Source organism: Corapipo altera, unplaced genomic scaffold, assembly GCF_003945725.1.
Source record: "Corapipo altera isolate COAL_440 unplaced genomic scaffold, ASM394572v1 61, whole genome shotgun sequence".
Classification (NCBI taxonomy): Eukaryota; Metazoa; Chordata; class Aves; order Passeriformes; family Pipridae; genus Corapipo; species Corapipo altera.
Genome location: NW_020884910.1, coordinates 5,825,946 through 5,853,242, shown reverse-complemented (window position 1 = coordinate 5,853,242; position 27,297 = coordinate 5,825,946). Strand labels below are relative to the sequence as shown.

At 40.6% G+C, this 27,297-nt stretch overlaps 1 protein-coding gene across 4 annotated transcripts; it reads left to right on the top strand.

The window, feature by feature from the left end:
- Positions 1-266: 266 nt before the first annotated feature.
- Positions 267-22,195, top strand: SPICE1 (spindle and centriole associated protein 1). Of its 4 annotated transcripts, XM_027653565.1 has the most exons (17): positions 267-438; positions 892-939; positions 1,958-2,104; positions 5,705-5,807; positions 6,573-6,694; positions 8,250-8,335; positions 8,632-8,774; positions 8,997-9,134; positions 9,888-10,153; positions 11,814-11,945; positions 12,560-12,707; positions 14,798-15,022; positions 16,984-17,378; positions 18,658-18,829; positions 20,227-20,329; positions 20,662-20,749; positions 21,324-22,195. In XM_027653565.1, exons 1-17 carry the CDS (start codon positions 355-357, stop codon positions 21,375-21,377), a joined length of 2,454 nt encoding a protein of 817 aa, XP_027509366.1. In that variant the 5' UTR covers positions 267-354; the 3' UTR covers positions 21,378-22,195. The 4 variants fall into 4 exon arrangements, with proteins under 4 accessions (XP_027509366.1, XP_027509367.1, XP_027509368.1 ...); XM_027653566.1 differs by lacking the exons at positions 5,705-5,807; positions 6,573-6,694 and having other exon boundaries at positions 269-438; XM_027653567.1 differs by lacking the exons at positions 267-438; positions 892-939; positions 5,705-5,807 and having other exon boundaries at positions 2,001-2,104.
- Positions 22,196-27,297: the final 5,102 nt, after the last annotated feature.

The following is a 27,297-nucleotide window of genomic DNA, read 5'->3' as shown; positions in this document are numbered from 1 at the left end:
ACGCCAGGAGCAGCTCACGTGCATCTCCCTGTGGAGGTGGCTGGAGCTGCCAAGGCACTGCCCTAATACTTCGAGAGGGCGGGGGGAGACACCCGTGTGCAGCCCCGAGGGAGGGCGGGGGCAGAGGCTCCTTCTTCGCAGAAAGCCCGAGAACAGAGGGAGCCGCGGGCACGGGCACTGCCCCCCTCGCGTGGCGGGGCCGGCGGCGGGAGCGCGGCCCGAGGGGCGGGCGGGGGAGGGCGGAGGGGAGGCCGCGCTCCTCCCGAGGGGCGGGGAGAACGGGGCATAGAACCGGACCCGGCCGCGGCGCCAGACCCGGCCGCGGCGCCGCTCCGGCCCCTTCCCTGGGCGGTGATGTCGGTGCTCCGCGGGCCGCGGCCCCGCGCCGCCGGCAGGAAAGGCTCCAGGAAGGCGGCGGCGGCTAAGCGGGACTGGGATGTAAGTGCTCCCTGCTGCCGGCGGCCTCGGCTGGGAGGAGGGCCGGGGAGCCTCCGTCCCCACGGCTGGGGGAGCCCCCGGGGGCCACCGCCCTCGTAGGGGCTCGCCCGTGGAGATCCCCGGGCTGCGTGTGGGTTTGGGCGGGCGGACACGCCGTGTGCGGGGGGCACATGTCCCCGCTGGCTTCCGTGGCCCTGCTGGATGCCAGGCCTCCTCCCTCTCCAGGGGGCAGAGCGCACCGGGGCTTGGGGGCGGTGCCGTTTGTGCTGGCTGGCTCCCGCCGGGGGTGGAATGCTCCCCAGCGCCATAGGGATGCACCGCTGAGTAGTGTTATGCTGATTAAATTGTAATTTGGAAGTTGGGCTGTTTGGGGGTTTTTTTAAGGAAACTTAAAAACCAAACGGTGTGTCCTCAGTTATGACTTTTGATGAATTCGCTGGTTCCTGTTCACAGAGTACCGTCCATGACTTGACAGTGCACCGTGCAACTCCTGAGGATATTGTAAGTTTGATAGCAACCACCTCTCTTTCCTTACTACAAGGGCATTTAGCTGCCTGTCTGACATAAATATACCACACTTACAGGGATATTTTCTGTTTAATCTCCCTTTTAAGCTTCTGAACATGTTGGCTCTTTAGTGTTAGTTCTTTATGATATCAAGCATCCCCAAGTCTGGCAGTTGGTGTTCTTCTGTTTTCTATTCCTGTTGGGAAGCAGTAGCCATAGTTTTTGTTTCAGTGAACTGTATGCTATCATAAATGCATAAAAACGTAAATACGTAAAAACTCAGTTGACTGGTTGAAGTTACGTCTCTGCTGGAAGGACTGAAAGAAGTGCTTTATCTGAGGAGTCTCTCCAATTCTGAAAACAATTTTCATTTAAACAATTTAAGTATAATTTCTTTATGCTAAAGGATCTGTTCATTGCAAACTATGTGCATTACATTTAATATTTCTTAAGGACGGAATAGGCAGTATGAGCTATTGTTGCTTATAAATTTTGGCAGGGAAGTCAAGACAGATGGACACAATAGAGACTTGATTCTATAAATGTTTGACTTGGTAGCTTCCAGAGACTTTAGCAAGCACCTCACATTTAATTTCTTTAATTTGGATTTAGACTGTTATCTTTTAATATATCTCATTGTTAGAAGAAGAGAGAGAATATCTGTGGTGACCCAACAGCGTTAAAAGAGGAAAATGCCTTTTGTGTTTTTATGGATGTTATAGGTTGTAGTGTTTGGGTTTTGTCTCCCTTTACAGCTGAAGAAACTCTTGCTGAGTCAGTGGTGTAAGGCAGATGGAAATGGTGATCACCTTTGGAGCTGCTCTAAGTCTGGCTGATACTGATAGCACTTTACTCTTGTGGATGTTTATGAGACTGTCCTTAGTATTACCATGAAATAAATAATATTCTGTGCATGAATGTTAAAATCAAGAGGAGCTTGTTAGCATTAGCCTGCAAATTTTACTTTAGATTGTCTCTTGATCTTAAAATTGTGTCCTTTATATTTGCGTAGCTGCGGCGCCGTGAAATACACAAATCAAAAAACAAAGCACTGGCACATCTGGAACTGCAAGAGAAAGCACTGAACAGAAAATGGAAGAAGCAAAAACAACTGGATGCTGATTCCTTGGAGAAAATGAAATTGACTCTGATGCGTGAGGTGAGAGCTAAATCCATACTTCCAGCCTGCTGCAGGTGATTTGCAGCAGTATTGGAAAACTGCTCTTGCACATGCGGCAACATTTGCTCCTCTTGTTGGATAACTTGATGTCATGTATGCAGACACACTGTGCTGCACACATGTAGTGGTTGGAGCTAGGACTGACAAGCTTGTCGTCTGACGATCAAAAAGCTTGTTCTCTCAGCGTTCTAAAGCACTCTGACTGAAAATATATTATTTAATTTGGTTTTGAATATTGAACTGTAGCAGTAAATTTAAGCCTAGCCAACAGAGTGAGTAGCTGTCATTGTCTGAAAAGGTATTTCAGTGGTAGATCTCCTTTGTTTCACATGGCAGGTCACTCCTTGCCATATGTTATGAAAACTAATCTGAAAATTAGCTTTCAGACCTCTGTACTTGAAGAAACTGAGAATTATAGGTAAAGAATGATGATGAACAATGTTCGCCTAGCAGTTAAACGTGATCTTGTAGTCCTATAAATGTGCAGTGGATTAACCATCACAAACCTCCTCTTTGTTTCATCTTTTGTAATTTTTCAGAAGTCTGTTTCTGATCTCTGAGAACATTCAGCCATAGATAGAAACAAATCAAAGTACCTAGAACTGAAGATCACCGCCTAGTTCCCTATTTGACCCTTGTTTCTCTGCAGTCACGGTAGAATTTTTGTGTTAAGGATATTGTGCTCATTAAGCCTCAAACTTTAATTCTTACTTTTGTTACTTTCCTGCCAAATGCATTTCAGCAGAGTATTCAAAAGACCTGTGGACTTCTGTATGAATTTCACTAATGTAATAGCAGGCTAGTTTCAATAAGATTTCCATGCAGAAACAAATTACATATCACAAAGATGGATTACACCACCCTCTCTAAGATTTGGCTGGACTACCTATTCTGTGGCTTTGTGAAACTCATGTTTAGGAAATAGTCTTCTATATTTGTTGCTGTTTCTGATGAGAGTGCACAAATCTCAATTCCTCCTGAATGGCTTTACCTTTATAATTTACTTTATTGGATATAGATTGTGTCTACTTCTCAGTTAGAGAAAAGATGCTTCCAGATAGGAAGACAAAAGGAAATGATTCCAGGCAAGATGAAACCCGTCTGGCTGTTGCTGTTTGAAACATTGGCAGCTTCTTATGCATAGAGAAAAATAAAACAGATGGAAGAGAGTTACCATTTTGACCTGTCCTTAGCTTAAATCTTGTTAATTACCAGATCCTGTTATTCAGAGTAACTAGGGGGACTCTGTGTCTCCCAGTGGAGCAGAACCACTGTGAATTATCTCCTTGTCTCTGTTTCCTTGGTGATCTTTTTAGTTACTGATGTGAGTGTAACTTCCCAAGCCCCTTGAATCCTGCTGAGCTGCCAGAGACTCAGAGACAAAAGCTATGAAGGTGCTGCTACTAGTGTGGTTTCTCTTGTAGGTTGAAGAGAAAGAGAGCAAAAGTTATAAAATGGACAAGCAAAATTTTATTATTCTGATGACTTTTCTGCCTGAAAATCTGAATGATAAAATAATAAGTTCACCTCTGTGACTGCGGGCTGTGAATGTTTAGGTACCACACTAATGGGTCCTGTAACTACTTGTTTTTTAAATAATGTTAGTGTATTGCACCAAAGGGTAGTGGTGAATGGATTATTGTAGTGGGGAGATTTTAGGATTAGTCCACTTTATTTATCTTTGATAACAATCTGAAACAGGAGGAAAAATGATTTTTACTGAAATTCATAGGTGATAGCAAACTGGAACAAAGTACACCATCTGGTGAAATTGTTGAGGGCATGTAAATGGGCCTAAAGGGGTTTACAAGCTGATATAATTTTTTCTTCTGATCACACGCAAGGGTGAGCTAATCCACCTTGGGAGCAAAGCTCTAGAAATGTTCATAACATGTTCAGCAGGAGGGCAAAGCTTAGGAACCTGCTGATGCTGAAAAGGTTCTAATGTAGGGAGGTTGAAAACAAATTAATCAGGATAATTTTTCTCTGATTATACACATCAATTTACTTTTAATTGCCTTAGGGAAAGGGATCACATAAACTCTTTCTTCCCTTTTTTCTTTCTATATTTTTTTTCTTCTGCAGGTCTGGCATAGCTTTGTCTAAAGCCTGCATTGTTTTGACATCAGATGGCTAAATGAGGTTTAGTTAGTATCAAATGTGAAAACTGAATAGTGATCTGGAAAAGTAGATATGTGAGATGATTGAAAGATGAATATTCACTGATTTGCTAAATAAATTATGAGGAGAAGTCTTATTTACTGCAGAGTAATTCAAGCTCAAAAGAAAACTAGAAAGACATGGAAACCAGATATGTAGGGAAACTTCTTGCTGTAACAAAGTGTGTAGTAAAATAGGGGGTTGGGGAGAAACAAGGTGAAATGCCACTGCCTAGAATTTTTTGTATGAGGCTGAATGTAAGCCAGCAAACTTACCAATGGACCCTGAAAGAAACTCTGTGGAGATAATGGCATTGGGTGCTCTGAAACGCTTGCAAAACAGTCCCTCTTGCAATTCCTGGAGGAACAAAAATTGTCACTCAGTTCTTAAATTTTGAGTAGGAGGGCATATGTGAGCCTGACTTCTTTGTGGGATCTTCTAAAGTACTTGCAGTCTCCCTGGATCAATTTGATGAACCATGATGAAGTGGAGGTCACTTATATATCTGGTCTCCTCTCTGGTGTTTAGGAATAACTACCTTCTCTGCAAGTTGAGGGTTATAATTTTACTGGGTTTCCATTTCCAGCTTTGTGAATAACTTGAGGAGTTAGTGAGGAGTTTTGAGTTGTGTTCTGCTCACGAAGCCACATCCCCAGTCAGCTCCATTTGTCTCAGAGTAGCTGGATGCTTCTTGCTTTGACCTTCAAGACTTCCTTCTTTAGGACTCAGCTGTTGCGATGGACTTCAGACACTGGGGGAGAGAGACTTTGAATACAGAAGCTGTGTCTTGTGAGAAATGTGTGGAGATTCCCAAAATGTCTTCCAATGCCAGATGCAGTCAGCTGTGTTTGTGTCTGTTGAAAGTTTTTGGGTGGTATATGGCTTAAGTGTTAGGATTTTCAGGAGTCAAGGCTGAATGAAACAAGTCTGCCTGTATTGCTTTGTTTCTAATGATCCATTTTTTTGGATGTCAGCTGTAGATAAGTCTTCTATGACTCAACAACACTGAGATCAAATGATTTGAGGATGCACACTGATTATTTTTTTTTTATTGCCAGATATGTCTGTGTTTTGATAAGTGTGTCATAAACACCCAACTTCTTGTTTGTGTCAGGCTGGGAGGAGAAGGGAGAAGGGAATGAGAGGATTGGCTCTAAAGAGAAAGAGTCAGTACTGATGGGGGCCCCTGAAGTAATAACTGTTTAATTTTTCAGAAAAACAGTGTGAATTCTAGTGACTCAGAATGAGGTATGGTTTTCTGATCTGTCTTAATTAGGATCTAATTACACAGTACCAACATTGCAAATGTTGTCATGTCAACTGTTCCCTCAATAACTGTTAGAAGAACAATACACACAAAAAAAAAGGAAAAATCAATCTGCTCAGTGTGAAGTGTTTCCTTATACACTGTAATTTCAGATTCTGTCTGATCAATACCATTTGCAAGATGTATTGGATCGATCTGATCAGGTTATTGCTGTGGCAAAAGACTTGTTTGGGGATGCTCCTCGCACACGAACAGGTAGATCATCTCCTCTCTACATGGTAGTATTTCTAAGGTTATCTTCTTGCTTTTCATAGTCTTCCTTTGCTGAGTATTCTTTCTAACTGCTTTCATCTCATCATCTAATGTAGTACAATTTATCCTGTTCGTGTTGGATGGAACACAGATGAGGATAATACCTCCCATGGCAGGGCAGAGTGACCCATGGGTGGTTATTCCACTGTACTGGTCCACTGTGGAATTCCACATCCTGTAGTGTGAAACACCTCAAACTTACCATTTGACAGCCAAGCTACTGGCCTATGCAGAACACCAGTTGGAGCCACTGTAGTAGTTCTGGTTCTCATTGCTACATGAGCTGACTGCCTGCTCTTGGATATTGTTAAAGATTTATCAGCAATTGCTGATTGAGGCTTTTCCTATTCTTAGCTTGGATTGTGAATCCTTGTGCTGCTGGAAAGCAGGACTGGCTGTTTGCATGCGAAATCTTAAGGTTATTTCTCTGTAGGCTGCCATTCTCTTTTGTTCTTAATAACTGTTTAATCCTGGATGCTGCTTCTGCACAAGTGTATTTACACAGGTGAGGAGGGCAAAAGCCCGGTACATGGCCAAGTGTGTTAAGATAACTCTATGGTTGGTCTTTAGTCGTTGTTTAAAGCGACATAACATCCCTGTGACCCTTTTTCTGCAAAGTACAGGAACTTGCATTTCTGTACAAAGTCTTGAGACGTGAGTACGGACCAAGTCCTCTGTGTTCTTCCCTGTGTTATCTAATTCCTCTAGGTTTCCCTAATGTAACAATGGCTCCTAACTGTGACCTAGAATCATCTCAAGGACCCATTGTACAAAAATGTGATCCTCCCAGTCAGCTTTCCATCCTTAGTGAATCTGTCATGGATTCCCAGGTAATGTACATTTTGTTCCATACATACCCTGTGGCTTTTTTTGTTTGCACAAAGTAAGAATATTCGAAGGTAGAGTTTCCAAGGAGACCTAAACCTGGGGTTTGTGTGTTTTATACCATATTGATGACATTCACAGAAGACAAAGTTAAACAGAGGTGAGTTTGTTTTGTGAGACTCTGGGAATCATGATTTTTTGATTTCTTAACCTTCGGATATGAGAAACAAACATCGTATGTCTTGTAGAAGCTTTCTCATAGTAGCGTGCCCTCCCTTTTAAATTCTGGAATTATCAGGAAGAGAACAAGGTAATTACAGTCTAAGAGAAGAACTCCTGTATTACTTAACTAATTGCTACATTTCAAAATATGTTTCTGATTTACCCATTATGTCTGCATATATGGGGACCAGTTCACTCCATAGCCTTGATTAGTCCTACAAGTTTAACTTTTAATACTTCCCATTATTCTACATTTATTCAGATTTGTTTAAAAAGTTTTTAAATTGTTTAAATTTCTTTAAAATTTCATTTAGATAGACTCTGTGTTCTGTTTACTTTTCATAATGTAAGTTGTACCGGGAATACTCACTGTGGTTTGAGAACAGGCATATGATGCTCCCAGAAAACAGCTCACTAATAAAGACCAAAAGGGCTTTGTAGGAGCAAAAGTGATGGTTTCATATTCTCATGTTTCTCTACTCCTGTTTCGTACTATCCTTCATTTATAATTTGAGTTGTAATACTTCTGTCATGTATTTTAGTGTGGCATTTGTTTCTATGGGGTTTTGTTGTTTGTGGGTTTTTTTAATATGACAATTAACTGCAGCATCTTTGGAAGCTGTATCACTGGATGCATCCTGCATGATAGGCTGAAATTTTAAAAAGAAACATGTATTGATAGTTGTCTGGCAAGCTTCTGTGAGTTTTTCTTATGTGCCTACGAAAATCATAGTTAAAGGCTGTCTGGTGAAACCTACATAGAAGTTCAGAAACCTGGTAGTTCGAGGAACCCTAATTCCGAATTTGGTTGCTTAAGTTTTCATATAAATGAGGTCCACAGGATTGTATTTTGGTCAGGTTGCATTTTACATGCAGAAGATAAATGTAATTTTCTTACATTCTTACAAAAATGTAAGGTCTCATTACAAGGTTGTTTACCTTGTAACATCGGCTGGATGAAAGTTTACAAATGCTATGATTTAAGTTTCTTTTTCCATGTTCTACCTGCTATATCTCTGTATTTGTTTTGATGCAGTCTTTACAACTTTTATTTTATCCTCCAGTTTATGTGATCTTTCTTATTTAATGTAAGTCATCCAAAGAAAATATTGGATAATAACTTGCTGAGTTATTTTCAGAGATAATTGTCAGTATCAATATTTCTTAGGTGCTAAAGTGGCCCAAAACTTCCCACAAAGGGGTGTGAATTTGGTGGTTTTTCTTTAATGTATATCTTCTTCCTTAAATTTTGTTTTGGAGACTGAAACAAGTGGTTTTGTTTTTTCTTGAAACAATTTTTCTGAATTCCCTTTTGTTTTCTTTGTTGTCTCCTGAAAGGCTCTTAATGAAGACGAAGAGGAAGCGTTATTAGAAGATGGACTCCCTAATTCTTTAGGTTTCAAATCCAGCATCAATTCTGACAGGTCAGTACAAATCCATCCATTCTGGTTTCTACCTGCTTATCACTGGAAATAGATGGAGTTAAGAAGGTGTTGCATGGGTTTAGTTAAGTTGGCTTTTCTGTTTCCCTTTGTCCTTTCCTTATCTCAGATTTCTAGGACAGGCCTTGTTGTAGCATTCAGGCTGGGAATGAATATGAGCAGGGAACTCACCTGAGCAATTGCAGATAATTTTAGAAACTCTATCTAGACTGAACAGTTAATTTAAAATCATACTACTGTCCTGTTAAAATTCACTGTTTTGCTTGATTTCAATGTAGGCTACTTCGGTTGTTGAGACAAGAAAATTCCTCCGTGAATTCTCAGTTGTGGGCCGAAAAGCATATGAGAAAACCCACCTTATCACAGGAATCAAATGTGCCTTTGACTCCAACAACTGTTTCTCCATCACTGGATCAGTCAGGTTGGATTTGCCACATCACAACCTCCTGAGGGTTTGAGGCTGTTCACAGGATCCTGTCAGGAATTCCTTTTCTGTGTGGGGGCTGAGAGGCAGAGATGTATGCTAATTTGGCTCAGATGAATTTCCAGACTAAAAAGCTGGCTCTTCTGGTAAAATTACTTCACATAACATGCCTGAAGTGTTTCACATATGTGTTTTTTGTTTTGTTTTGTGTTAAATCAGCCCTCAATGCTACCAGTGTAATCAAGAGAACCCATTCAAGACTTCAGAATGAAGATGAAGAAACTGTAGACTCCACTGACAGTGTGAGACAAGTGCTGAACCCAAACTCCAGGAAACAAAAGCAAATTGCAGCAAAGAGTTCAGTACTTTTAAAAATAATATACCCTTTGGGCCAAGGTCCTTAGTGTCATAAGAAAGTGCAGGTTGGAAGGGATCTTTGGAAGTCATTGCAGGGGTAATGCCAAAGTTTGATAAGGGGACTCTTGCATCTTGAGGATATCTAAGGATGGATGTTCCACAGCTCCTTATCTAATGTATTCCCCTGTGTTCTGCATGTTCACTGACAAAGCCAAGCCCATAGGAATCTGGGAAGATAAGTGTGGCCCTTTGATGCTATCCATTACGTTGCAGGTTGTGGAGTTCTCTCCTGTGTGGGGCTTTTCTAGTTCTGATACAGCTTTGTACTCTGTGCTGCACAGACTTGTGATGCATTTCAGTCTGCATGTTCTACACATTTGTGTGTGAGGACTGACACAGATACAAGCTGTAACATGAAAGCATTGTTGTAAAAGAGTTGCTTACTGAATATGAGAAAGCAGCTTATTTTTCACCAGCAAATTGTTTCCATACTTTTGACTAGGAAAGAGGAAAGTACAGACAGATATCCAAGATGAAAGCACCGGTCAGTCATACTTGAGAGGTACTAATGTCATGGCAGAAAATGTATTTTTTGATTATCTGAAAATTGCTGGAGTGATTGATGGTCCATTTCAGTTTATGGGAAGAGAGAGCCTTTCCTTTGATTTACTTCAATAAACAGTGTAATTTCATTGGTACTGCAAAGGTTTCTATACAAGTTGAAATTCCAATGACACTTTTTTCCCCTCTCAGTGAAAAGAAAGCAAGCTGCACAGAACTCTGCAAGACAGAGGAGAGATGGTTCTCCAGCTAATTTAAACCCCATTGACCTTCAGAGGGACAAGAAATCCAGCCTAGATGTTCTCAACCACATGATACATGAAGTGGAGCATGAACTGGAGGAATATGAGCGATGTACAGGTCGTGAGGTTCAAAAAAAAGAGGGAAGTGAAGGCCTCTCTGGGTTTACATTGTCACTGGTGAACGCTCTATGTCGTTTGATGAGATACCTCAAAGAGGTGAGAAGACTTAAAATTGCTTCTGTAGAGTGAATGAAGAAGGGTATAAAGTTACTTTACAGATATGAACTTTGGTCTTTTCTGGCTCCCAACCATTTTACATTGACCTCTGATTATTATTGTTTATTACTTGATTTGCTTGCAATTAGGAATTAAAACTTTTAGTTTGTTAGAAACTGGTATCCGGATTGAAAATGGAGGAGTTAGTCTCTCTGTGTCTAATACAAGAAAATACCAATTGAAATAATTTAAAATTTGTTATTTAAGTATGTTCAGACTTGTAGCAGGATATTAACTACAGCCTTGTTTACAAATTTCGTGTCTTCCTTTGCCTCCCAAAAGCAACACTATTGTCACTAGAGCAGTGGACCCAAATCCCCAATTTTCTTTGTGGGTTTCCTTGGCTCTCTTTCTATCCATAACAGCAACCCTGCCTTAAGCAAGAATGACCTGAAGTGCTCACTGTAGCAGTGCACAGTTGGGAATTAATGGAATTCCGTAAACACTACCTATAAACCATTATAGAACTTCTTTTTTAAAAAGGAAAAAAAAGTATGCTTTATTTCATCTGTACCCCAGAGCTATCAAGATGCAGCAGTGTCTCACAGATTCATTTGGCCTATGTGACATTTTAAGCTGGATTATGACAGTTCCTGCACTCTTTAATAGGTGCAGCAGAGCATGTTATCTAAATCCTAATGTTTTTTCACTTTTGGTCCCAATGCCAGCAGAAAATAATTCAAAGTATGCTATAGGCAGCTCATGCTCTAATTTTGTCTGGCAGCAAAAAAAATACCTCAGTTGCTTTTCAGGGTCTCTTATGTTTTGGAGATGGGATGTATTTCTCTTATTCAGGGATTCATTTGAGTAAGTGCGAGCATCCATCTGGGGAAGGGTTCCATCTGCTAATTCTGATGTGTTTATGTGGATTCGTAGCCTTGTTTAGTTGTGGTGCTCCAAAAAGTGGCAGTTATGTATTCCATTTATCAGTTAGAAGTGGAAGGGACTATTGTGTGTCTTGTACAAGAGACCAGACTACTGCAGTGGTCTATCCTTATAGATTATTAATATCTTTTGAGGGCAAGAAGTTCTTTACAGTAAGGTTGTTTCTCATGTTCAAGTAGATTACTTAACAAATAAACTTTTTTTGTCTTCTTTAAAAAAATAAAATAATTGAAACCCTCTAGAAGTTTTTCTCTGATGGGAAACATTAAAAAGCAAGTACTCTCTCCTTTATTTAGTCAAATTTGTCTTCATTAATGAATAAGGGAAACTAAAGAATAGGCACAAGTAGCACGGGATACTGATAAGCATTAGCACACGTGGAGTTATTTGATTACTGGTGAAGATTCAGTGGCTTGAGAAATTGTATCTATGCAGAGAGACAATGACTGTAGTTACAGCCTGTGAAAGTTGTAAAGGCAGGAGAACAAGGATGTGTAGAATTCTGTACAGTGTTCTGGAGTAACAAAGAAAAAACAGTAAGCTCTCTGACAGTTCTCAAGCCCTGACAATTGGGTTTTGTCATGAAAGTAGTGAAGTCAATTTAGCAATAGGGGGAAGAGCTGTTACAGTTTGATGCCATATTGTCTCATTCCTGTTTTCAAATGTGAGTATGTATTGGTTTATAGTAGGTTTTTAACTTTTTCTCCCTCTTTAGACTGAAATGCAGCTTCATGAGAAAGAGGTGATGAGGCAGCAGCAGGAGGAGATGTTGAATGAGCACAGAGAACTGATTGATGCTCTGACTGCAGAAGTACTTCTAGTGAGGGAAGAAAACATTACTATGCAGGTACTGAGCCCTCCTCGCTTCTTACCCATCAGGATGACTTGATAGAATTCTGAGTTCTGTTCCAAATATAGGCTGAGATGCATTGTCTCATATTCTAGAGATTTTAACAATAAACAGAAAAAAATGATAACATTGAAAGAGGAGCTTGAGAATTATGATAGCAAGTGCGGGGAAGGAATGTTTGGAAGGTTGTTACTTTATCTTTATTTTAACTTCAAGGCCTGAGAAAGTGAACCCAGGCTTTCCTTTATCTATATAAAAGCTTGAGCATCTTCTTTCACAGTTCTATGCTGTTAACTATACTGGAGCAAGAGAGTAGACTAGATGTAATGCTGTGTGTTTTCTTTTTTTCAATGAAGGTAGATTTATCAATGGTTACATTTGGAAACAGATCAAACAACCTCACACAGGAATTGGTGTCATGAGTTAGGAAAAGGGAAAACAAATAAACAAGAAACATGGAGACTATTATTTAATACCTCCCTGGAATGCTACAGAACCACGCAGTGTTTTTAAGAGGCCAAATTACTTCTCAGGGCTGCTTGTGGTATATGATTTTCTAAATCTATGCTAGCATACAAATTTCTGTATCTCTGTTTTCCTTCCTCCTTTAGAATAAGCTTCAGCAGTACATGACAGTAACAGATGAAAAGCTGATGTCTCTCACACAAGCATTTAAAGGCCTCCCTTTGGTAGAACCTGAAAGAGAACAAAGCTCTAAACATTTTGGAATTGCAAGAAAAGGTCCAGCAGACAGCCAAGGTGTGTACATGCATGTGTGAAGGATGAAACAGGAGCTGTGGCTAGTTTATCCCTGTGGTGGAAAATCTGATATTTAATAGATGTCTGCTTGCATAAATACCTCTTGCATGAGCATGAATCTCACTTCAGTAAATCCATATGCCATGGCTTCTGCCATGAGCACAAGCACAAAAGGAGGGGAGTAGCCTTCCCCATTAAGTTGGCTTACAAAGTCAGGTTTATTCTGAGGGTTTTAAAAAAACCCTAGGCAACCAAAGAAACCAAATGCAACAGAATCAGGATGTTGCCTTCCTGTTGCTGAGGCAGCTTGACACTGTGAGATTGATTCTTCCATAAGGCACTGGAGGTCGCTGCTGAACAAAACAGCAGCTGCTGAGGCCCAGAAACAGTCAGGCAGGGGTCTCTGACTTGGTATTTGTGATATTATGTGAGAGGTGAGTGACCAATTGAGTGATATGGAGACAGGCTACACTAAGCCAGTAGCCTTGATGGCCAAAGTAACCAAATATTCATCTTGTACTTTTAACCTTCTTTCACCATGGGGTTTTCTCCCAGCTGTTTGCCTGATTGGTTGTTTAAATGAATTGGTTTTGTTATCAAGGTCAGTAAATCCTTGTGAATCCCAAGATTCCTCTGAGCTATTTGTATTTCATAGTTAAATGTTGGGTTTGTGGATGTTTTTATAGCTAAAAACTTTCTTTCTGGAAGAATATTCTTCTCAGGAAGAAGCCACATGCAAGGTCACTTCTTTTTTTTTTTTTTGTGATTGACCCAGGCTTTGTAAAAGCAAGTAAAAAGAAATCACACCCCAAAATATAAAATCCAAACTGTCAGAAAAGCACCCCTCATTTGAAAAAAAAAAAAAAAAACAAACCACAAAAAAAACCCCACAGAAAAAACAAACAAACGAAAATAGATGTTACCATTCTGCACTTCTGCAGGACTAGAATTTTCAAATCTTCTTACTTGGCTCTCAGGAAAAGCCATCTTCCTGGGAAGAAAGATTCCTAAAGTAAAAAATATTTCTTTCTCCTCCTCCTTCAGAAGGAGATCTCTTGAACCCTTAATGCATCTATCTGGATGTGAAACATATGAGCTAGGTAGTTTTAGCACAGAAAGCATTTGTAAGCTAACACAGGTCTCTGGAGAAAGGAAAGGAGGGTGAGAGGGAAGTGGGAGGGATACTTCAGAAATGCAGTTCTGTACAGTGAAGCAGAGCAGGGCGACCTTATTTCTTGCCAGGGTCACTGAATAGCGAGTGGCAGGTTTTAAATTTAAATTCTGAGTAAAGTAAACCGTAAGCAGTATTTTATGCAAGCAGCCTCTTCTGACTCTTTGTCATTTTTGTATTTTGGGATCAGATACGTTCTTAATTTTCCACTAACTTCTCTTATTGGTACAAATGTCCTGAACAAAATAGTGGAGGGAGAGTGCAAAAATGGCATCAACAGATCAGTGCATATAAGTATATTAAAATTACTATGGTATCTCAGCTCACTACAGCTTGAATTTCATGCTTTTCATTGTGTGCCTCTGGTATGTTCCAAATAGATGGCAACATACACACAGACTAATTGTAGTTAAATACAGGAGAATAACTTTTTTTTTTTTAATTGAAGAGATGTCTTATTTGAATACAATTGTAAAAAGTCATCAAAGAGCTTGAAAATGCCTTGAATTGTTTTCTACTTAGGCATTAGGACAAGCGTGTAGGTCTTTTTGTCTCAAGAGGATGTCACCAAATGCACCTCAAATATCTGTTCTTCACAAGTCGTGTGTCTCTAACTCTTGAGCACGAGCTGCCAACAGATCTCATACTAATATCCTGAGATTGTGAGGCTTCATGTAAGAGCTTTTCATGCTGTTATGGCCAGTAAAGATTTGTAATATGCTTGAGTGAAAGAGTTCTGTACCTGGGGATCAGAAGTATGTTAGGATTGTGTGTGAAACATAACCTGGTCTTGTCTTTTCGGGTATCTGAGTTGTTACTGAGATTTTTCCCTACATTCCTATTGCACTAAACTTGGGTTTTTTCTCTGTTTTTTTATTCATTTGTTTAAGTTTTATCCCTGCTTTGTCTTTTTCTTCAGAAAAACCTGATGTGACCTATTCTGAGCCCAGGACTGAGGCAGGCAAGAGGGAAAATATGCTGAAATTTCCCCAGGAAGAACTTCCTTTCACCTTTCCCACGGGGCCAGGTGCCTCACGTGGTGTGGGATCTGACAGAAACCTGCCAGCTCACATCTTCCAGCCAGCTGTGCTGTTGTCACCCCCACAGCAGAAGAGCAGTCAGGAATTGTCTTCCCTCCAGAATGGTGAGATCCGTCTGGCTGTAGTAGTAGACTTCAGAGTCTGTAAGAATCTATATGCTTGGGCACATTGGCCCCAGAGCTGGAATTTCTGACTGCTGCATCCATATACACATTTCTTTTCTTACTGTGCCTGTTGCTAGATATCCTTCAGGCTTTCTGTTTTCCATCTGTGGTCAGCAGTCCTGTCAGTGACAATTCAGGCTGACACTTTTATTTGTACTGGTTTTGATTGTCACTTTTTTGTATGACTGCTGTAGCTATTTGTCAATAATGGACAGCACATCATCTCAGATTTCCATCTGCCAATAGTATACTCCAGCCTCCATCACCTGTAATGGGACCACTGAAGCCTGGAAATTCACTGCTTCTGCAGCCCATATTGCAGACATACCAGGATGTCTGTAGGCTGTGTACTCCTGCTTTGAGCCAATCTTCCCAGCAAAGGGTTTTTTAGAAGGCTTTGGGGGCAGGTTTCCATTACTGAGTTTCACTTAATACATGGGAAAGGTTTGAGGAAGTTTTGGGTGAAATTATGTGTTGCCAGATAACCAGATAACTCCATCTTATGTCAGTATCTATAGGCTTTAGGAGTTTCATAGGTTGGTAGCTCAGTTCTGGTTGTTGGGCGGAAGAAAGTTCATCAGGAGTGATTAGAGAAGGTATTTCTTATTTAAACTTCTTGAAGTGAGCAGAAGGGAGGACCCTTTGAGACTCCCAAAATTAGCTGTTTCCTCCTGCGACTGTCATTGTAACCAAGTGCCAGGCCCTGTATAACACTGTTGTTAAGAGGCAGATAGTTATATCCATGGCTGGTTTGATGGCTGCTGACAGGAAGTAGGGCACAGTAGTGGGGGTTTGTGCCTTCCCTGCTCTTTTCCCCTCCCTTTTCAGCTGTGTTTCTTTGTAAGCCTTTTTCAAGTCAGAAAAATAACCAAAAGTCCTTTTGATTTTTAAGGGGTTGGCAGGGCAATTGGAAGTTTATACCTGGTTCAGCCATTTAGTGGGCTGCTCTGCTGTGAGGAGGTACATAATAAATCTGGAGGAAATGAACTAAAGGTCTTGTTCTACAAAGAGCAATGTCTTGTTTCAGTCCCATTGAGAACTGTCAGATGTTGTCTGTCATTAGAAACAAGACTATAGAACTATATTCCTGGACTTCTCCACAGTTTAGCTATGTGATAAATATATTGTTGCTCTTTCAAGACTGATGCTAAACAGCTCAACAAATATTAAACTGATTGAATGTTTCTTTATGCTCAATGATTCATAAAACACACTTGAGTGTAAATTTTTAAATGTTCCCTGCTCAAGAGGCAAAAACTATAGCTTGGGAAGGAATGGGCTATTTGGTATATAAAGCATAGAAAATCAGGTTTTGATCAAAAATTCAACTTGGACTTGGCATGTAGCAGCTGACAGTGCTGTAACTTATTTAGACATGTCTGTGTGGTGCATTATCTGTTTGCTGATGATGATCACAAAAAAATACCTAACTACTTTTGCTGGCCACAGTGCTTCCCCTTTCTGGGGGCTGACTAAATATCTAGTTTATTATTATGATAAAATATTTTATTATCCTGAAAATTTTGGTAACAATCCAATATAAGTACCAGTTAAGGTAACTGGATTTTGGAAAATGGAGGACTAACTAAGGAATAGTATCTGATCTGTCAGCTAAGAAATTGAAAACAATTTATTTTCTCCTCACTGGCTTCTCTCTCAATCTCTAATTAAATCATTTAAATGTAAGGCTGTTTGCAATAGGAGATAATAAACCTGGTGAGTTCTTGCAGCAGGATGTTGCATAGAGTGGTTTTGATCAGTAACGTAACACCATTCAGGCTAGATGTTACAATTCAAGTTCCCTCTTGATTTTTAGTGCTGTGCTGCAACAAAGTCACTGTTAGTTTCTTCGGTGAGGATCCCGTGTTTCCATCCTTATTGTTACTTTATTTCTTGTTCAGTGTTTACAACCATTTCTCAGTCTCCTGAAAACACTGAAAGAGACCCATGCAAGGAAAGGAGCTTACCTTCCTCCCTGAAGGCACAGAGCACAACTGAGGAAAACTCTCTCATCTCTCGAAGGCAACCAATTCCTTCTGCAGACAAAGGCTTGGAGGGTTCCCACAAGAAAATCAACCTGTCCTGCCAAGGTGACACTAGAAAAAACAGCACAGCTGAAGAGTTATTTCAAAGTGGTGATCTGCTGGGACAGATAGCTGAGCTCACACGGCAGAATGCGCTAATCAAAGCTCAACTGAGCAAATTCAGAGGTGCCTCTGGAGACACAAGTGACTGCCCAAATCAGCCAGACCCAATACAAAATGCAGATCCTAGTCCAGACTCTTCACAAGGACAGGTGAGAATTTAGCAGAAGAGGAAGGCTGAATCCCCCTTTTGCTGATTTGCTTTCCCATGGTTTACTGGTGCTTTTGTGTCTTTCCTCTTGTCAGTTGTTATTCTTTTAATTTGTTTGCTTGGGGACTTGTGATTTCTGTCATTCACTAGGGAGATTTCTCTCATTAGCCTTTGTTATATACGAGTGCTGAAAAGTGTGCAGCACATTTATAGGTTTAGGATAAGGTAATTCTGCAAGAAGAGGTGTAGTTGCAATATGATCAGGTGTTGTTCTTGTAGCTTGGATAATATTAACAATGAAAGGACTGCACCAACTCACAGGTTCTTGTCAAGCTTTTAAGATGCATATTTAAATCCACATCATATCCCTCTTTTGCTACTGTGATCCAGAAGCCCATGAGATTAAAGTTGGCGCAGGTCCATCTCTTGCAAATACTTGACAACAGTGTATGTACTTGTTGGGTCTGTCTTATCAGTCCTGTTCTTTGAAAATCCCAAAATCTTTGGGAAAGAGAGACCCTGAAGGTTTCAGTTCACATGGAAGAACTTTAACCTGAAACTAAGCAGTTATTCAGTGACACCCAAGTTAGTGGAGTTAACAGAGGAACATCCCTGCACTTGCTTCTGCCTTTACTTGTGTTCATCACAGTGGCTAATTGACTGTTCAATTAAGGATCCTAAAGACTTGAAATTTCCTCATGTAAATGTAGGCTGAGAGTGTTGTCATTTTCCACATTGTGTTACGTTGTGTAATATTTAGTCAGTATTTAGTTGTACAAGACCACGTAAACTTTTAGAAGGTAGTGTTTTTGTGGAAGCAATGAGTGAGGGGGAGTTGAAGAGGTCAAAGCAGGTGAAAACACAGCTTAAAGATGAGTTCCAGGACACTTCTGCTAGAAACCTGCTTTTGCTTCCCCACACCCTCCTGAATACGTGTCTCTGATTAAGTATTTTCTTAACTATGGTAAATTTCTGGATGGTTGGTGGGATTTTTTGGGATTTGTTCTTCTTATTTCTTAAATTATATGGACAATAGCTGTGTTTTTCCTATTTGAAAGAACAGTTTAAAGTATTGTAGTGTCTAGTCAATTAAGGACTTAGATATAGGACAGTGAAAGGGAGGGGAAAAATCAATTTTTTCATGGGAGGTGCTATATAATTATGTTCACTTTCAGTTTGAAAATTAAATACGTAGCAGTACTTGAAATATATTGTATGCTCTCCTTGGCGGTGCAAATTGTCAATTTTTCACTGGAAGTAACTATCCCATTATCCAATAGACTCATCTCATGGTATCAAAGAGCTTGGAGGAAAGAATTGCAGAGCTGAATCGCCAGAGTACAGAAGCACGTGATAAACTGTTGCAGTTAATAGACCAGCAAAAATTAGCTGCTGATGATATGGTCCCTCCAATGCTGTCTCCTGTTCTTCCCCCATCCCTGAATTATACTGGTAAGTACCCAGCTTCAGGGGAAACAAAAACTAGTAAGACAGTGTTTTTCTCCTTTTGAGAGTTTGTGTCCTTATCTTACTGGATGAGTGGTTATGGTCAGCAGTACACTTGCTGTCAATGACTGTGTCATACAAACACTCCTTACTTCAGAGAGCTTAAAACATGTCAGCTAAACCTCTCCTAAAGTTAGTTTCTTAGTAATTAGTCTGCTGGAAGTATTGTGCTTCATGGTAAATCTGTTCTTTGCTACGTTCTTGTCTGAAGAGCAGTTGCTGTATTTGGATATTAGGAGGAATGTCTTCACAGAAAGGGTTGTCAAGGGCTGCCCAGGAAGGTGATGGAGTCACTGTCCCTGGGCATCTTTGAGGAAAGACTGGACATGGCACTCAGTGCCATGGTCTAGTTGATGTGGTGTTTCATGATAGGTGGGACTCAATCTCTGAGGTCTTTTCCAACTTAATTGATTCTGTGATAGTCACTGGTGGGCAGCACTAGGCTTTTAATCTGTCCTCTATCATGCAGAATCTTTCATAAAAAAGTATTTACATAAAAGTATTTACGTCAGGCTTTTGAAAGTCATGGCAAAGTGGTTATCCAGTTCTCAACCATCTTCTAGTTTTTGGTCTTTTGGGTGCTCTTTCCATCAGACTACTTTGCTCAGTCACTGCCAGTGGTAATAGAAAGGAGTAACTGGAGCTTCCAGTCACCTGAACAGGTAAATTAGCTAAAGGAATATCTTGATGATTCAAGATTCATAGATTAGCTGCAATGTGTAACTACAAACAAAATTACTTTCCAGGGGGTGAGGGCTGCTTTGTCTTTTCATGGAGTCATTAGCATTACAGGCAGAACTGCACGTGACCCCGTGCACATGATCTGTCTAGAACACCCACCCTTTGCCTCTTCTGAAACCACATGATGTATAAAGGGGGAAGGACTTGGAGGAGAGGGGAAGGAGGAGGAGAGACCACGTGTGTGTGCATATGCATGCATGTGCAGTGACTCATGGGTTGGATCATAACACTTTTAATGCTTCTTTGGCTGTTGTAATATCAATTCAACATGATAAGTAAAATCTTAAAGGAACAAAGTAGAGAAATCAGAACTCTTTAAGCCTCTGATTGCCAAAAATACCCAGAAAACTTAACCATGGAAGAATCATTCCATATTGTGTGTACATTGACCAGAGTTGCTCTGAGCATCTGATTTCAATGCCAGTCATTTTCAGAAAGTGGGTATGAGGTTGGTGTTTAACGTGATGTTTTATTTCTGGTCTGTATATTTTATGCAATTGTGAAGAAGTATGTGATGCCCCTTCCCTCAGTGGGAAGGTGAAATGAATGTTGTGCAATGTTGCTGTGTTCTCATCAGAATCAAGCTATTATTTATTGCCTAGAAAATGAAAAGAGGACAGTTGAAGTGTCTGTTCCTGTGGCAGTTGGTGTGGACAGCTCCAAGGATAAGGGGGATTCCTCTGCCAGTATGACCAGTATAAGAAGGTAAAAGTTAACCCTTCACTATTTCACTTTTGTAGTGTCTTGATTACCCATGCAGCAGAAATTGAACACAGTGGAAAAACTGCCATGTTTTTCTTTGGCTTCATGGATTTTCTGTGACTTATCACATTAAACTATGTGGAAGTGGGATAAAGGTCCAGTAGCTTTTTCACAACCTCCACTGTTTGTATGTAAAATATCTGCAATGTGACACAATGCAGATGACGTGGGTTGTTGAAGGCTATTGATGAGGAATCCTAACTCACGATCTGAGATATGATTCTTGTAGTCATTTCCGTTTTTAACTCCTTCAGTCTCGTTTTGAATATCCCCAGGTCTGTAGGAGACTCCAGCAAACCTTGTTCACCCCCAAGTGCCACGTCAGAAAGTGTGAAATTAACTTCTGTCAGCCAAAGACCAAAGGTGAGACTGAAATCTTCAACCAGAACATCTGATTATGCTGTCATATAAGGAAAAAACAAGATAGATGAAGGAGGGAGAGCTCTGTCCTGCTTTAAATCTACTGAGGCTATTAGTGATTGATTCATGGCAGTTTGGATTATGGACAATGGGCAAGAAGAAATATCCCCAGTCTAGATTTCTGATTCCTGACATGCAAAGAGAAGGATAGCTTGCAGTGAGATGCTCTCATGGGGAATTCCAGGCAGCAGTACAGTCTGGTAATCCAGTCATAGATCTTCATGCTTGAAAGCAAGCACAGGGACATATTAATAACCTATCTCCTGGTGTCCAAAATAATCTAAATTAGGAGCAATAAAGAGAAACAAAGGGTCCAAGACTCCCTGTCCTGACAGCAAAGTATCACCGGAAGGGAAATTGGGAATTCTTAAGGTAGATGTGTCTTAAACTAGGTGCCTGAAGTAGGTGATGTGACTCCCTTCATGTTGCTGATGGCAGACAGCAATCTTACTTGTTGGCTAGCAAGCCTGTGGGAAACTTACGATATTTAAATTTTAACTGATTTCTTCTTTTGCAGGTAGAAAAGCAAAAAGAAGAAGGATGGTTTGCATTGTCTATGCACATTATGTAAAGGAAGTTGCACTTAAGTCCTGTATTTTTAATTTTTTTTTATGAACCACAGTTGAATCATAATAATACCCCTCTCCAGATGTGCAGTTTAACTCTGAAGTGCTTTTGTGTCAGTGCCATTAGTATGGAAAGGTCAATATGCTTACTGTATTTGTGCCATATAAAGCACTGTAGGAAGTCCTGGGAATGAGGTTCCAAATGGGACATACTGCTGTGACCTTATACCTTTTCACCAAATACATCTTTCACAAGATTGTAAACTCAGGCTGCTGTAGCATTCTAAGTCAGCACCTGATACCTGTGTTAGGTACACTGAAGGCAGAGGCTTTAGAAATGGCATGTGAAACCTTCTGGGGCGTTTATTTGCACAAGATATGGGGATGAAAAAGTCCAGAAAAACTGAGGAAATGTACTTGGCATTCAAAAGGAACCTGGAGATTAGGAAGCCAGTCTGTTTCTGATGGATAAGAATTTGCATCAGAAAGAATTTGTTCCTTCTGTGGTTTACAGTAGCTCCCAAAAGTTCTCTTTTCTGTACAGTTAAGATTACATTTGGACTTGAGGATTACTTTTCAAAAATCTTATTTAATATTTTTGTAAATATAAAGTGACTATTTGAAGTTGAAATCAGACTCTTTATTTGCTAGGTACTAAAGTATGTGCTCTTTGATACAATAGAAAACTGATATTAAGCTGATTTGCTATGTGTGTATATAATATTTTAATGACCATGGTTTTATATTGGTTTTATTTGACTTTTTAAAGTAGTCATAATTTTATTAGTAATGATTAACAATAAAACTTCTGATTGTGAGAAAATGCTCCTTTATCTGTTTCTTACCTTGTAGGAAACCTGGACAAAAACATTTATAATGGAAATTTAAGAAATGAAAATAATCTGCATGTCTGGGAAAGAAAATATCTGCAAGTCTCAAAAAACCAGATTTTTCAGTAAAATTGTTTGAATATTTTTCTTTTTTTAGCTGTTAAATTTACCCCTAAAGATATTGACAGGGTTGGGCATTAAAAGGGGACAGTCCCCAGTCCTTTCAATCATTACACTTTGAGGAGAATTAAGAAAATACTCTTTTTTTTTTTTTTTTGGTAAAGAGGTAAAGGGGTTGTTTTTTAAACAGACTTAGAAAATCTAAAGAATGTGGGATTCAAATGAGGACCTGTTCAAATATTCATTGACATTTCCAGTTTATTTTTCCAGTGTTTGGGAAGTGAAGAAGGTTCATATTTCTGTATTTTGTGAAATAACAGATGAACTCACTGTTTAACTGTTGAGGGATGAAATCTCTCAACTCATGCAGAGATAGGAATGCCAAAGTTGGGATGGGGCTACATAACCATAGTACCCACAGTTTAATACTGTTTCTTCTGCTAATGGTTGCTAAAAATGCTCCATAATAATTTAGTCTGAGATTTCCTTTTAGAATACAGGATTGGAATTAGTCTCTTGAGTCATCTAGTTTCTTTAACTTGGAAGTCTCTAGGTGGGAGGGACACTCCCACTCAGGTACCTCTAGTCACCCTCCACAGCCCCTGTCTGGGGGTAAATGGCTTTCTGTGGTGTGGGCTGGGGTCACATGGTGTTCCACAGCTGAAAACGAGCTGCCCCTGAGATGCTGTGCAAGTGTTTGCTGGAATGCTGAAGGCTCATGTGAAGCTGAAGGAAGCATCTGAGAAACTCTTACTGCATGGGGGTTTTTTTGGTTGGTTTGTTGGTTTGGTTTTTGGTTTTTTTAGTCCAAGCAATAAACTTCAGATATCACTAGAAGTAACAGATCTGATTTTTCATATCAGATGTAGAAGAAAGTTTTAGGGCTTCAGTTGCTTTTTCGTTTTCAGTTGTGATAAATCATATAAATCTGGTATAATCTTGTGCTTTATCAGTGCAGAGTGTTTCATTGCCAATGACTTTCTGATTTTGCAAGACAAAGCACTTTACTGCCTTACTTTCTTTTTTCCCCAGGCCTTTCATGTTCTTCCTTTTTGTCTTAAATGTCAGCAGAGGGACGTTTAGACACAGACCAATGTAAACACAATAGTAGAATAGATAAAGAGAAGAACTGCAGCCTTTGTTTTCTCTCATACTCCTATTTTATCAGGTGTACCATACAGAAATTGGTTTCACTTTGAAGATGTTTCCCTTGGAAAGCATGGGCAAGTTTCCTGTATGTATTTTGATTACAAAATTCTAAGCTAAAAACTTGATGGCAAGTAGTTTCTTTATATTTTGGAAATGGGAAAAATTAAAGGGTTTTTCTTGGCTTTTCAGCTGTTTCCTCTTTCATAGTCATTAATTCTTCTGCAGTTACATGAAGGAAACTGCGCAATATATTGCCTTGTTTGGGTTTAATCTTGGTTTTGAAATATTAAATGGTTGATAAATAGCTGAGGGTAAGGAGCAGAGAGATGAAGCCCAGAAGAGATCTTGCTTTCTGTTTTTAAGCTTATATCCACTTGTTCCAGTTTCTAGAGGCAAACTGAAAATTCTGTAGGTCTGACCCTTTAATGTTTGGTTTACATTAGACTTTAGGAGCACAGACAAAGTCCGTAGGGTGTTTTTAAACAGAAAAATCTCAAATAAGATTATTTCCCTCTGAAGCCTTTAGCTATTCCCAACTGCCAGCTCCATAAAGAAGGCAATCTGGCACTCTGGATTCATGTTGTCTAGGTGGGTGTTGAGATGGCCACCCCTAACAATAGTGAGGTAGCCCTACAGGTCTGAGGTGACGGACATTTTAACTGGAAACAAAGAGGCTTCTCTTACAGCCTGAAGAACCTCTGTGATGACAACTTTCCATACTTTTTCTGAGACTGGAATTCTTGTATATTGCAGTGAGTTTAAATACCTGAGGCTAATTAAACCCCATGGTATCTGAGTGCTTTGCTTTTGCCAAAGTTTAGGATGCTTTTATCTGCAACTTGTTTCTTTAAGAACACAGGATATAAGGAGTTTTATGTAATAAGGGGAACTTCAGGGACATAGTTTTATCTCCTCCTGAGAGACGGAATTCAGTGTCTGGATATTCAGATCAGCTGTGATGTAACATATGTTGATTTGCAGTGTCTATAGTGTAAGATGCAGCTATTCCATTGTAAAATCTACATGTGATCCTGAGGGCTAACATGCTGCTTTTTCATGAACGTGGGGTTCCCCCAGCATCTGGAATGACAGAAGATTTATTCTTTTTTATTAAAATAGCTATTTTATTAAGCCATTTATTGTCAGGCCTTTCCTGCTGGGTGGGTCAGCCATTTATCATCAGGCTTTCTTCCGTATTTCCGAGTCCCAGCACCACACTGCCTCAGCCGCAAGCTGGTCTCAGGGATGTGGTGCCCCAGGGCTCTGAATGATGCCCCTGAGTGGATGCAAGACAGAGGAGTCCTGGGACACCCCTGCTCTTAAGAAGCACAAGTTGTAATCAAAAATCCTCACAATGTTTACATTTCTGCTGTTTAGGTGAGCACACCCCAGCGTGACAGCTGCCTTGTACGTGGTCCTGTCCTGGCAGGATTTGCAAGGGTCCTGGTCTTGTGTCTTTTTTTCTGTGGCCTTTGAATGTAGGGGTGCTAATGGGAGAGGGGCTTTGCATAATGTGAAAGTAGAACCCAGACGTCTCTGAAAAGAATCTCTTTTCTGTGCTAATGACGGGCAGATAGAAGTACTAATATGTTTTCCATGTATTTCAGTTCTTAGACATCTAAGTAAGTGCATTGCCTCAAGAGTGTTTCTTCTGAGCACAGAAAATAAATGTGATTCTCACTCTTTGCTTCATACCCAACTAGTCCTCCAGGCAAGTAAGAAGGCGTGGGGCAGGCAGGAGAAGGCAGCACATGTCAAAGTGCCTGGCTCCAGATTACAGCCAAGGTGGCAGTAGCCACTGTTCTCTGCAGAGAAGTGAACCTCTAGCTCTGGGCACGGTGGAGCTGAAGAGCTGCCAGGGCTTCTCCCCTGCCCCCAGCTGTGGAGTATAGTTACTTCATCATTAATCACAATTAGGCATAACCTCTGGTCTAACCCTATCTTCTTGAGAGCTGCTGGGTGCAATCCAGAGATGGCACCAAAGAGGAAAAGGGCCAAGTGCCTCTTTTCAGCCCAGTGAGTTTGCCAGGCAGTTTCAGCAGCAGCTTGAAAAGCAAAGAGACCTTTGTCTCTGAGTGCCATCTGTACCTCTTCTGTGCCCTTCCACACAGCACCTGGATGAAGTTCTGAGGGAGGAATAAGGAGTAAGGTGCTTAGGATGAGCTGTCTTGGACTTAGAGAGGGATCCAAGGCAGCCTAAATCCTTCCTGGGACATCTGAGTAAAAATCTGAATACTCGTTTTTCTTCCTCCACCTTTTTCTTTTCCCCTCAATTCAGCAGAAGGTCTCGGTAGCAACAGTGAGGAAAACAGAGTTTGGGTTGCCAGTGCCTTATGCAGTTCTGCTTTCTGGCCAACAAATTGAACAGAGGTGGGTGCAAGGTGCTAGGCACAAGAAAGGAGCTGGATGTGTGAGGGAAGAGGAGCCTGGGGCAAGTCAAGCAAACAAGGAAGCAGGAGGGCTATGCTGAGTGCAGATGTGTGCTTACCAGCTCAAGCTTTGCTGTCTGGGAACAAATGTGATAAGCAGGCTGGTCTGTACCTGTCTGAAACAAAATGCTGGCTCTCATTAGACTCACAGGGAGTTAGTCTTCCTGCAGACCTGTTGCCATTTCCTTCAGACAGTCAGATTCTATATGTCTTTATACACATACACACATATACATGCATATGCATAAAAATACACTTTTGCAAGTCTCATACTGGCCACAAACCTCATTTAAGTCAATTCCCTGCTCACTGCCCTGCAGCAAAGGCCAGGTTTTTTTCTAGTACTGCAGGGAAAGTCCTGTTCTGACAACCCCTGTGCACACATGGAGATTGTGCTCAGCCTGTGGGGCCATGGGGCAGGTGAAAGGGTGCTGCACACAGGGATGTTGTACTGGTGTTGGCATGCTGTCTCTGGTGACCCCACCAGAAGGCACATTCTGATACTGTAAGCGTTCACCCCACAGGCACTCCCTGCTCCAGGATCTGTTCTCCCACACACATACCTCAATTGTATGATTTTTAGCTTCTCTGTGAGCAATAGAACTAAATTCAACCTGTTTTCCTCTGAAGTGCTGCCACATTTTTCTAGATGTCCCCTAACAGCACCACAACAGCTGCATGTCCATGAAATATCCTACTATAATATCCTTCTGTCTCTCATGGTCCCAGTAGCAAAGGGGAAGAAGAATGGTTCAGTTGGCTTCTCAGTACAAGTATTAAGTGGTCACAGCACCCAGTCTGCCAGTTCAAGAAGCATTTGGAAAACACTCTCAGTCACATGGCGTAGTTCTTGGGGCTGTCCTGTGCAGAGCCAGGAGTTGGAGGTCAATGATCCTTGTGAGTCCCTCCCAACTCAGGTATCTTTTGCATGCAGAAACTTAGTCTTTCAGATCACTTTCCTGTCTTAAATATGGCTGAAGGGAAGGTCAAAAAACATGAATGGCCTGACATCACAAAGAACTTGTTTCTTTAGAAAAGCTGGCTTGAAAAAAATCCAGTTTCATCTTGCCTTCAGAAAATGTAAGCAGGATTCAGGAGAGATTAAAAAGAATATATATAGCAGCAGAAAGCTGTAAGTGGCAGCAGGTGGCTGGAAAGCTGCAGGGAAGAGGTGAAAGCAAGAATGTCTGGTCAGAAGCCAGGGCAAGGGCAAGTCTGCACAAAGCCAGTGTTGATGGGTGGTTTAGCTGCAGCTGCTTTTGTCTTCAAAGAACTGCTGCCAGCTGAAAGGGGTATTGCTTGGCCACTTCAAACTCTGTGTTTCCTGTTGCAAATCTGGAGGACAAGAGAGACCCACCAATCTCTTTTGCTGCTTTCTTTCTGTGTTTCATGTTTTA